Source organism: Phalacrocorax carbo, chromosome 4, assembly GCF_963921805.1.
Source record: "Phalacrocorax carbo chromosome 4, bPhaCar2.1, whole genome shotgun sequence".
Taxonomy (NCBI): domain Eukaryota; kingdom Metazoa; phylum Chordata; class Aves; order Suliformes; family Phalacrocoracidae; genus Phalacrocorax; species Phalacrocorax carbo.
Window position 1 is genome coordinate 47,217,489 of NC_087516.1, and position 13,108 is coordinate 47,230,596.

The 13,108-nt window shown below is 40.8% G+C and overlaps 1 protein-coding gene across 2 annotated transcripts in view; it reads right to left on the minus strand.

The window, feature by feature from the left end:
- Positions 1-216: 216 nt before the first annotated feature.
- The window catches only part of GLRB (glycine receptor beta), a 51,412-nt gene continuing 38,520 nt past the window's right edge, over positions 217-13,108 (minus strand). For both annotated transcript variants that reach the window (XM_064449816.1, XM_064449815.1), the window contains one exon: positions 217-3,182. In XM_064449816.1, coding sequence (XP_064305886.1) covers positions 2,886-3,182 — 297 coding nt within the window. In that variant the 3' untranslated portion in view covers positions 217-2,885. The remainder of the gene's footprint in view (positions 3,183-13,108) is intronic.

The window sequence follows — 13,108 nt, forward strand, 5'->3', positions numbered from 1 at the left end:
CCAAGTAACGTCCTATACTCCCTATACAGTTTTATATTTCCACCTTGTTCTGGAAATAAGTCAACAGGCAGAATTTTACAACTAGAGGGTGCTGGAGGACCATAATGTGACATGGTATGCAAAACTCTCAATGACCTTTAGTGGAAAGAAGGAAAAAATCTAGACCAATTATTACTGCTCAGTAGGACAAGTTAATATATTCCGAGGTAACACAAATACTGCAATATAATCTAGTGTAAGTAAAAAGAAAATGAATACCTGAGAGCTGATACTGTTTTATTTTAAATTTTGTTTCAAATTTGCTGTTAAACTTTGCTTCTGTCCTTAGTTTTTGTTCTGTAATGAATGAAAAACCTTTATCTTAACAATACACATTCCTTTTGCTTCCTTTTGTGTGAGTTGGAAAGCAATTACAGTGTATTATTGATTAAATGTTTTATGATAAAACACAAAAGCTGTCAAGTAAGCAGGAAAACAAGAAGGAACAAAGATTAATTTAACAATAAAATCTATAAGTGAGATTATACAGATAGAATGTGGACATTAATTACAGATAAATCATTTAATAAGAGTTCTAAGAAGACATTTATCTTCCAAAATTCATATAATTTCCAACACAGGGTAATTATTTGCTTGCCTTCCAGTACTTTAAGAAAATATACAAGTATGAGAATAAATAATGTCTATAAATACAGCACTCTGATTGTAGAAAAATTACCCCTCCCTTCCTTCCTCTCTTTGAATTATCCTTATTGCTTCTCAGAGTCTCTGACAATTCTGTAAATACCTTCAACAGACACAAACACTGAAACTTTGAACTGGACCTTAAAGATATAATTTGTTTTTCCTCTGGTTCGACACAGTTCAGTAACATCTGGGATTTCCCTTCCATTTCCTCAGATTGGAAAGAAATCCAAAGGACAAACTGTGGCTGCCTGGTAAAGTGGATCCTTGAAATCTCCACCGGGAAGCAGTCAGGAAGCTGGCAGAAAGCACGCGATGGTATTCTGAAGAGCAGATCTCTTCAACCCAGACATGAATCCTTGCAACCAGGGCGTTGATCACAAAGTGGCAGGGGTTAGAAAAAACCCCTGGGCACGTGCAGATCTGCCAGATGCCCAGTGAAGCCAGCATGGCATGCTTTGCCCTTTTTATATTCCCACTTTTGACCTTCTGGTTGTGCAGGCTTGCCATATGTGGACAGCGTGGTGGGCAATACCCAAGTGATCCAAGAGTCCACTCGTTGCCCAGATTGGCTCAGCACATCCTGGATGAGCTAGAAATGTAGCACAAGTGTGATTGGGCCTGTTCCCTCACTATGGAAGGTTTCAGGTCTTTAATTCAGTCCCTTCCTTGCCTGTGAGGGGTCAATCATCTGTAGTACATTTTATGAATTGCCAAGTTAGTGAGAACTGTCTTATTTTAATATTTTAACTAACTGTGATGCCCCAGTTTTACAAGAGGAGACATGTTTCCCTATGGCACACTCACAAGGGCTGAGGCACAGTCCCTGTGCGTTCCCGGGGAACACAAGCTACTCAGGTGCCTACACACAAGCAGCTTTCTTTTGGCTGTGTTTCTCCTCGTGACTTGCCCTTACGAGGGGGTGTACCCTGGCACCCACTGGAGACCACATGTCCTGCCCTACGCACATCATGTTTCTGTCATCTCCATGTCACGGGGGTTCCTCTGGCAAATAGAGAGCAGTTTCCTATCGGAGCAGATTCACGCATCGGACCTTATTCTTCAAAAAGTAGCAGCCAAATCAATGAGCTGTTGATGGCAGCCATTAATTAACACATAGGCACAAAGAGTCATGATATATTTAAGAGTCTCAGCCCCTTAGACCTTTAGTACTTCTTCACTTCTACAGGTGGCTAAGTGTTAGCTTTGGTCATCTGTGCTACAACAGGCAAACAAAAGAAGTATAACTAGTGGTAAAAATGGGATTGCATCTTGACAACAACTGGTTTGTTTAAACTGAAAGCTTTCAAGGGGATAAAAAAAATACAAATTGAGTAAGATGTATCTGGTGCAACAACAAAAAAACTATGATATACTGCAGTCTTGCCAGACGCCACAGCAGAAGAGCCAGAGGACAAAGTAATGTAAAAAAGTATAATATATCCTGATACTGACCTGCATCTTGTGATGTTTCTCCAAAACTCCTGATACCTTTAGTCTAGAAAGTGGCCTGTTTGTTTTTGACATATTGTATCTAGTTTAGCTTAACACTTAAGTGGGCTTGCTTGATGGATATGGTTATTAGTCTTTTTTTTTCTAAATGACCTGATTTTACAAAATTAGTAATTCTCTGATCTTTATTTTTCCACATAGACAAGATCAGCTTATTCAATCAATGCTGCCTTCACTTACAAAGTCTAAATAATATAAATTACAACTTAGCTTTTTCTTCAACAGTGCCATCTAAAATTATACAAGAACAAGATGTTTTGGGTTTTTTTTTCCTCTGGAAGTCAGCAGAAAAGCTGTTAAATACTACGTATACTCGAATACTGATTTTAATAATACTCAACGTGCACATCAGTTTCATTGTCAGGAACACTTTAAATCTCTGTATGTTACTAATAACTGAAGAGCATTATTCAGCTTTATAATGTAGTATGCATTGTCCTTCATATATATTCCTAAAGCAGGATGTATGCTGTACATTTATATACAACCTTGGTTGGAGCACAGACATTGCAGTGTCATGCTTTCATTCAAAATCCAGATGCCATATGTTCAGTACAATCGCATGGCATCAAAATGCAACATATTGCTTTGCAAATGCAAATAATTTCACACAGTGGCCTTCATGACTGGGAAGGGGTAATGAAATGGGATATATTTTACACATATGAAAAAAATAAATAAAAGATTTATCATAAATATATGGACCAGTATATGACATTGAAGAACAAGAAGCAAAAAGGGAACAGTGCTCTTGCATAAAGATCAATTCTCTTTGCGGCTGATGGAATGACAGGCTTGGGAGGAGGAGGCTTCTTGTTATTCTTGGCTTGAGATTTCCCAAGCCCATTGTTGACTTCAATGGGCTTCCCATAACAGTCATAATTCGATAATTCAAAATCCCTTGGCAAGCTTCCAACGATGCTGAAATCATTGGATCTCAGATCAGATTTCGAAGTGCAAACTTTTTTGCATCTGGTCTCACCAACCTATGAAATAAAGAGTAAGGGGGATCATGATCTACTCAATATATTTCATTAACGAACTTAATGCAGCTGCCAGAGAACACCGCAAACAAACACATAGGAAATTACTTGTTGGTAGGGATACATTACATCAGCCTAATTTGCCGAATGGTTGCATTATAAAGCACTTAAGGATGATCAGTCAATCATATAAACTAATCCAAACATTCATAATTGTGTAATTTTTCATGCACAAGGTGCCTCATGCTGTGCAACCTGCTATAGTTAGACTCCATTTTAAGATGGTAGTACAGGAGAGAATATTTCTGTAGAGAGTATTTTTGGAAATTGGTTCTGTGCTGATGAACCTCTGCGACAGACACTATTCAATACTTACATTTTTTCTGAGGCCTGGAAGTTACAGTCAGAATTAACCTTAAAATTCAGTGTTTGATGCAACGGTTAGAGTCTATTCTGGTTCTAAATAGTTGCCAGCTCAAGATCCTACATCTCATCCTAGAGTGACCACCTTGCATGGCTAGAAGTCACTTTCTTTGTCCATTCAGTCCTTGGTGCTTCCCATCAGTACACTGGAGAACTGTGTAACTGGGAAATCTAAATCCAGCAGCTGAATACCTGTCTTTCCTGCAGCTCCGTCAGTGCTCTTGGGGATCAGGTACCACTGTGCTATGGGGTTACACCAGGTGAATGATTCTCTTTTACAGAGCAGACAATCATACGGGCACATACAACAAACATTTAAAAGAAAAAAACGTATTTTGTGCCCTTCAAACTGAAGTGTTTTGGGGGTGGAAAAACATGTTCCTACATTTGCTTCCTTGGATTCTATATAGTTTATACTTCAGGCACAACAGATCTCTAGGAGGACCACCCCCACACTGTTCAGGGGGGGCCTGAGGAGACTACTTGCAAGGTACTGTGCTTTCGACTTGGGTAAATCCCTCCCAAAGATTAATTTCAATTGGACTATACAGTAAAGCAATAACAAACAAAAACAAACAAACAAACAAAAAAAAAGAAATTAAAAAAAGGGTTATGAAACTTAACTGCATAATTAATAATGCCATTTGTTCACAAATACAACCTGAGAGTTAGCTGGAAAAAATGCTGCTTCACAAACCAGGTTATACACCTGGGCAACTGACATTAACATAAGGTTCACTAGGGCTTCTTGGAGCCACAGATACACTAAAACTTGGTTCTTCCAAAAGCTGCCTACCCCTCCTTCCCAGTAGCCTACCTCTCCTCCACAAGGCCTTCAGGCATTTTACTCTCAGCTCACTCCACCTCTGAGTTTTCTGCAGTCTTAGGCTGATGGTTCAGGATATTTGCATCACCACACTTTGTAACTAAAATAATAATAATATTGAAATACAGTACCAGACTTAATGATGAATGAAAAACATTCTGGAGAACATTATTAGCTTGTCTGTGACAACTCTCCCTGGATGAAAATAACTGTGGCAGTCAGGAAGAGACCTAAACTTCGACCGGGGCTTTTACTCTCACTACTGACAAGGCTGATTGTGGTGAAAGGTGGAAGAGAAGCATGCCACTATTCTCTCAGCCAGGAGTGGCAAACATCCCCAGGCTTGCCAGACTTATATTTCTCAGGGAAACAGTAAATTTTGCAACCAATGCACTAAAACTGAGCTGCAGGTTACATAACAAAACCAAGATTACAGGTTATAGAAAAGAAAAACAGGATAGGTGTTCCATGATGATAAGGCAAAAACTATATATATATCTCTCCTGCAACTGTTTCCCCATCATCAAAGAGCTGACTGTCTGGGACAGTGTTCAATATCGGAGCAGCAGGGGCAAACTGTCTAGTAAGGTGGTGATTGAGACACGTATGAACATGATTATGTGACCCTGGGTGACATGGGGCTGTTACTTAGTGATCCGAGAGGTGCCTCCCAATCGGATCGTACCCAACCATATGGATAATAAAGGTAGAAAGCAGACCCTTGTGCAATGAAAGCGTAACTTGCAGGACTGGGGTGCATGGTAACTGAAGAGTGACAGGAATATTACAGTTTTCCCATGGTCAAAACTAGTAAGATTTAGTAAGGCCATTACCAGAAATAGAATCATGTATGAAATTATCAGCCTTCTTTTGGATTTGCAAACTTGTAGTCCATCCGTCATACTACTGGCAACACATCATAAAACTCAGTGACACTAATTGTAGCCTAAGCACTCTCCTTCACAGTACAGAATATTCCTGTTCCAACTGCAGTATCTAGAGAGTGCTCCCCCAAAAGGCTGTTACAAGTCGGTTCTCATTCACTTGTGGGACAGAGACCCAAGGGAATGGCTTCTAGGTCACCTGTGCCTTAGAAGCAGAGGGCTGTTCACAGCATGTTCACACAGAGCTCTGCTTAGTTTAGCGTCAGCTGTACTACTGATTTATCAGGGTGACACAATTTCCCTTGTAAGAGCAACCTGGCCCAAATTTTTCTTCAGTAAGTACATGTTTCTTTTAAAAATAATTTCTTTCATTTCCCTGGCGTTACAAATCTAATGTGCTTCTATTTTCTACATTCACTCACTGCCTAGACGTATTTTTAAATTTCTTCTCATGCAACTCTTCAGTTCCCCGATATTCCTGTTGATTTAATCTAAATTTGCTTCAGTTGACCTACAGCTTTCCCTAAACAAAGTGAGACAATATATATTAAACATAGTTTCTCTGCTTTTTATTCATTCTGTCTTTGTTTGTGCTAGAAACGTAACAATATTCCTGACACTTACCAAAGGCTACAGGAACCAATTCTGTCGAAAATTATACTACCGGACTTGATTTTAGAGTACCACATTGAAGACTTGTAAAGAAAGTAAAACATTGTTAGATGTTATCTCCTTTTGACTTTGTCCTGACACAGAACTTGGCCCTGAAAAATATTTTATATCATTTGCCTTATCCTGCCTCAGCATTGTGATCTGTGGGCCAGACCCAGCCCACAGGATGCTTCCACCAGATCTATGGCTTTTCCCCTGCAGGGGATGGGAAGCAGCTGTTTGGGAGGGGCAGGCTGCTGGAATACTGCAGGGCCTCCCCATGTGCCCAGCAGAGCCGGGCAGCTGCTCCTTGTCCCTCCAGCATGGAGGCAGGGGGGCTGAGGAGGGCATGGGAAGGTGACATGAGGGGGATTGGCCCAAAACACAGACCTAATCCCCAGTTCTCCCAGGACTGGGCCACTTTGTCTAGGTTTGGTACGTTGGACAGGACACCTGCCTTTTGATGAACAGCTCAGAAATACCTTAAAATGACTCCTAGAAGCCAGAAGGACTCTTGCAATGATCTTTTCTCACCTTTCACAAAAGCCAGGCTGATGGTGCCCACTGCCAAGATCAGCACCTGCCGCTGCCCTGGATGCTGTGGCGCCTGGAGCTGCGCCATGCGTGCCACTGCAGCAGGGCCATGCCTGGCTCAGAAAGCCTTCATTTGCAGAGCCACAGGAATAATGTGATTAGAAAGTGGGGAAAGAGAAGAAGAAAGAAGTGCTGCCTGTGCATGCAGACTGGCAGGGAGGGGGAACTAGCTCCCCATCGCTGCCTCTGTTGCTTCTAGTTCTCCTCATCACTCTCCACATTCACTGCCCAAACTACTTATACCAGATTTTCTTTTAAAAACATCCAGGATGAAGAATTTTTTCCATGACCTTGTTCCTCACATACATATGTACCTTATTTCTAACCTGAATCTATTTGGCTTTCAGTCAGAAGGCATGACTATAGTTAGTCTGATTAACTGCTGGTACTTACAGATGGTAACAAATCTAACCTTGATTTTGCATAATTCAGGTGACGTAACCAGGCCGACATATGAAGCCAAGTCAAATGTTCTTCAGAGTTTCTTACCTCCGCATCATTACCTCTGTCAACCTAATTGATAATCTTTTAAAAAATCATATTCAGTTTGATTAAATCAATAAGCACACAGATCAGTTTTAATTTCACTGACCCATTTAAATGCATTAGCTAACATGGGGCTGGATTATGAATATTAATGATAATTAATACTTATGAATAATAATTATTAGTCAGCCCCCTGTTAGCTATGTAATATTTTCCACTGATTGATGTCAGGCTTATAATTATTCATGTTATGCCACTTAGCCTTTAAAAGTACTGGCACGATGTGAGCTACTTGCTGTCTTTTGGAACCCTCCCAGTTTTAAAGGATTTATTAAAAAATCAACATTGATGTTCCACAGCACTCATGGATCAGCTCTCTAAAAAAATCATAGATGAAACTTAAGCTGAAATCTCGATTGTAAAAAGTCTAACTTTATAGCTACTGTTTAACATCCTCATTAGCTACTGTCAATGAAAGCAGTTCCATCATCCGATTGAATATATCTGGCTTTTCCCCAAACACAGAGCAAAATATTTGTTAAAAACTTGCCTTTTCTGCCAATTCTTGATACTTACAGCATCTCTATCTAGTACTGGACCCATATTCTTGTTACTGTTTTTTGTATTCTTGCTGTACATGCAAAGTAACTTCCTATTGCCCTCAATAACGCTGACCGTGTATCCCTTTTGTTATCTACACCTATTTTCTGGACTTCAATTTACATTAATTGCTATCAACTGCTTTGTTTGCCAGTGAGAATAAAAGAGAAATTCTTGAAGCTGAGTTAGTTTTCAGTCTTTGGGGAGTTTGTTTTCAATTGTGCTGTTTGTTGGGTTTTTTTAAAATCAGTGTAGCTTCCCTTCTGGTCTGTAGCTGTTTTGAACATTGACAGACAGACAGCTCACCAGCATCACTCGTATTTTTTGTTTAAATTCTTTCACCCAGATGAGAAAAACCAGTTTTCAAATTTGTGAAATCTGTCCCCCAGCACCAAAAATACCAGTACTCACCTAAATTTGTTTTGTGCAAATAGAATAAAGACCCTTTTCAACTGACTGTTCAGCCTGTGATCAGGTCCCCTTTATCCGTCAGGATGAAGTGTAACATAAAATGCCATCATTTTGGATTCAAGAATTTTTGAGAGCAGAAAGGTATTGTCTGTAATTTCTGGCAAAGCTTCAAACATGCTACAGGACTGGCAGCCTCTCAAGCTCAGCATGCATCCCTCAGGCTGAAGTGCCTCCCTACTGTAAAGCAGCATTCTCAGCCCTACACAGCACCTCTTCTCTGCCATAAAATCAATTCTGCTGCTGCACCCAACCTTTTGGCATGCAGATCTGTCACTAGGGCTGCCAGTTGTGTAAGAGTCTTCCATACAAGATGAAGGAGTAGTCCCTACAAACTCTGTCATTAATCTTTCTTCCACTAGTTTTGACTCTTCTCTTGCTCTTGCCATAACGATAGATGTAGATCATCAATAAAGTAAAGATTGCTTAGCATTAGTGTGTACTCAGACTGAGTCTGTTTTCTGGTGCAGCTCAGCAGGAATTTGCTATCACATTCCAAATATTATATTCCTTGCAAATTCTCATTACCCCACTAATGGCAAAGTAGAGCACAAAAACATATTTATACATAAAATATCACAGAATCGCAGCATAGCTGACGTTGGCAGGTACCTCCGGAGATCATCTAGTCCAACCCACTGCTCAAAGCAGATAGCTTGGGGCCCTTTTACAGTCATGTTCTGAATTATCTCCGAGGATGGATACATGAGTCACTAGAGCAGAAAGTACCTACCCTGTACCTGAAATGCTGTCAGGAACTATTAAAATAGATTGCAGCCTGTAGTTTTGTGTACAAGATAAAATGTAAACTGGATTTCTGGTGGCTTTACAAGAAAAATCTGAGTCTGGAGTGCCACTCGAGGGGAAAAGACAATATGGGAAGATCAGGTCACCACAGACCACCATCAGTGGTCACGTATATTATAAATGAGTAGAGATGAACATAACCCATATCAGGTTTCAGAGCCTAGATGTGGGTCTGACAAGATAAGTCAAGCAATAGCACTACTTCTCTTTAAAAATAACTGGGTTTAGAGCTGTTACCACCACTTGCATAGCATTATTCATCATCTGCCAGAGCCATTCTTTTAGCAAAAGTTCTCTCCAGTCATCACCACATTATCTGTGGGGAACAGCTTCCATAAATGGGCTTGATGAAAATGTGACTTTTCAAATCGAGAGGTGCTGTTATAGTTAACAGTGCAATCTCTCCCTGTAATCACGCCACCACTGAAAGCAAAAAGAAACTGTTTAATCTTCAAAACACTTCCCCTGTTGCTTGTTTTTCTCACTGTATGATGTTACATTGCTAGGAAACACGGGCAAACTCCTACTGAGGATTCCCCATAAAAAGCCAGTGCCAGCAGTTACCACCAGGCTGCACCATTTTCTCCTCTGCTTAGAACAGCATCTACTTGCAGCCACTATGAGCTAAGGGATCCAAACTGTTCTTTCTCATGGCTTCTTGCTTGTAAATGAGTAGCCATTGCAGCTCCTAGCAAACACAGCAGAAGTGCTTGTGTTGAATTTTGTCTTTTTTCTACAGATTCAGGTTGATCTTGCTAGATGGGCCACTTTAATCAGTCATATCGATAAACCTGTGGGCTTAAAATGGCACTGACATTTCAAGGGTTTTTGTTGGAGGGGGCGTGAGTCATAAAGCATGGGCTTGGGGGTTTGGCGTATGCTGACAACATACAGCTTTTACATCAGCTAGTCCCCAGGATTTGGTGGAGAGGAGAAGTAGCTATGCATCCATGGAAGGCTTTCTCCATCTTTGGCTGATTCTCAGATTGTCAGTATTGTTTTCATCCTGCCATCTTCACTGTTGCTGTTGGTGACTATCAGTCATGATACTACTGACATAGTAGTTCTTTCCACTGAAAACTTCCAGGTGCACCTGTACAGGTGCTGCTACAGGGGACCTCTTCTCCTCACCTTCAGTTTTGAATGGCATCAAGCTTTTAATTTTTAGGATATACTGCGAAGTTTATCCCTTTACCTTATTTACCGTATTTTCAAGTATGATCATGTGTTTTTGTTATGGCTTGGTTTTTACTAATATCAAACATGCCAAATCTCCAGACCATATGCCATTTTTATCTTTCACAACTGGAGCAAGCATGTGAAGGCAAGTTGTTCCATGAGGGCTGGAACCAGGGATGCCTGACCACTCCATTTGCCTCTCTGCGCTCCCTCTGATCCTCCCCATGCCTGGGGCTTTCCCACCCCAACCACCCCACTGCACCTTACATACCGGGCCCTTCCCCAAATCTCCTGCAGAGACATCACTGCTCCAATGCTGCACGGCTGTGAGTAGCAGCAAGAGCTCAACTTGCTGCTTGGGAAACATGGGCAAACTGGTCTGGCATCAGGATCAGGGGCATTTTAAAGTGAAATAAAGTAATTTCTCTTTTTAAGCTTGATTCTCCTCTAATAACTTAGAGATATGTATCAGCACAATTCAGTTAATGCCTCATAATAAAGAAGTGCTTCATTTAAGCTGGAGAAACATTTATAAATGCCATTAATTCATGCTCTCTGTTTTTCCCCACTCGCAGTCTTCTGCTTCCAGGCCTTTCTTTCTTATTCAATTTACCTTTGAGCCCCATCTGGTCTATCCACTGCTTCAAGCCTAGCTATGGTGAGATTTCCAGCTATGCCCTCAGTCACTTTTGCCTTAGTATCACCTCCTATGTGGAAAGAGAACATCCTCAAACATGTATATAGGATGCACACTCATGTCTGGGATGCAGTTCCAAGTTGTCCTCCTTTTCTCCTAAAGCTATACATTGGTTTGCCTACGTCTTTCCAGACATTATCACAGTATTTGCTCTTGCTTCACCTACAATCCTACACAATCCTGTTGAGAAACAACTCCTGAAGTTCTGCGACAATACTCTGGCATCCTTTTGTTTCATATTCTTTATGCCTTTCAACATACATTTTTTTCCATTACCTGTTTCTTTAATGTTTCCTTCCCTTGCATATTTGCCATATGACAAATGCATTCTTCACTTGACCATTACTAGATCTGTAAGGGAGTGATCCAAATCTTGTGGGGCAGGCCTAGTTTTGGATTAGGAGCCAAACAGATTTAGACCTGTTCTGATTTAGGAGTTTAGTACAGGCATCTCCAGGCCTGAGAACTTTCAAAGTACTCCTACGTGGTAGCTGGTTCAGAGAGGAAGTTTTCAGCTAGGCAGATTTATAGTATTCAAATATATAGAATCTAGCACCACTGATCTACCACATCCTGATGTCAAATGATTCATTAGTCTGGGACCTTCTGTCTCAGGCTGATGATCTTCCCAGAAATTACTAGCCAGGACACCCTTCCTCAGGTAGGCTATGTTTCCAAGCAGGTGGCTGGATACAAGCTGGATCACTAGCCATGAGGGGAGGTGACCACTCAGCCACATGACCAGCTTCTACAGCAATGAATAGATATTTCCAATATGTCTCGGTAAACGAATGATTTGTAACTCTCTGTACAAAGATCATCAGGAACTACGCATGCCCAGGATTCCATATAAAACCAACACAGATCATCATTGCAGAGATTATAGATATTGGAACGTTAAAGGTCTCGGATAACAAATTGGTAAGACCCTGAAAAGTGCATGTCAGACTTGAGATGCTGGAGCTGACATTGCAAGATTGTGGTGGGGAGACACTGCAAGGTCTTGGAGGACAGACTGAGGTCTGAATCCTAAATGACTTCAGCCTATTGCTAGACACCATTCATGGGGAATGCTGCTTAATTTTTGTGGACAATGACTCCCCTTCCTCTAAGCCTTAAAATGCACTGTACACCCAAACTTGCCTTCTTCAAAAAATTTATTAAAAGATGAAAGTATACCACTGTTGATAAAAGTGATCATTTTATTCTCCTTATGGCTATGACAATGGCAAGCACCTTAAAGGGTGTACACACCGAGGAGAGTCAGTAATTTAGCAATTTTTTTTTTCCATGCTACTGAAAAACTTTAGTTTTTTGTTCATATTGTCATTGATCGAGCTGTACACTTACACTTGTTAAGTACTTGAAATAGGATAAACAGATTTTATGCTGCTCTGCTGGACTGTTGCAACTATTTTGTCATAAGAAACAGCTGAATTTGGGACCCTCAAATTGCTGAACACAAAAATATCACATTCAGTTCATGGGAAGCAAAACTAGCAGAGCCACCTTTCCTTCTGCTCCGTTCCCATGTTGCCTGGGCTTGGGGAATTACCTGTGACAGAAGTCAAAGAAGACATGGGGCTGCTGAGCCTGGTTGTCTGGCAAAACACTCTCCAGGAGACTACCAGATGAGAATTATGGTAGTCAAGTGCACTGCTCTGCGATAGCTGCACCTCCTCTGGACTGGGGGTAATTAGTTATGGGGCAATGTCAGCTTGATACTAGGACAGGGTTTCTTCCATTCTGGAATAAACTACTCCCTCCTTAAAGAAGCTTTACAGTCACATTATACGCAACAACCGGTATTATCACTTGGATCTGGCCTAATAGCTGTATTTTACATATCTAAATTGCCAAGTTATTGAAAACTAGAAGCCAAATTTGTATTTCATATATTGTAGCATAACGTATTTTCTTCTGTAGAATAAATGTCATTTAAATATCACTCAGGACCAAGGGCGATTGGCCTGGGATGTTTGATAACCCTTGGAGCACAAAGAAGGAATTATACAACACCAGGAAGCTACCATCATGATGGAAAACTTTGGCCTGAGCTAAGATGTACATCTCAACTTTATTCATATAAGGACATCTGGCTAATTTACCCATAAACTCTATCTGGCAACACAAGAAATACAGAACAGTTTGACAGACAAACAGACCTGTCTTTTGTTTACAAATGCCAAGACTTCTGGATCCCTGGCTTCAGAGATGCTTGACATGCAATGTGGTGCAGCTGTGGCCATCCCAGGGAAAGCAATATTATTTGAGTATGCTCTCAGCAAATAGTGACTGAGAGTCCTGGCCTCTG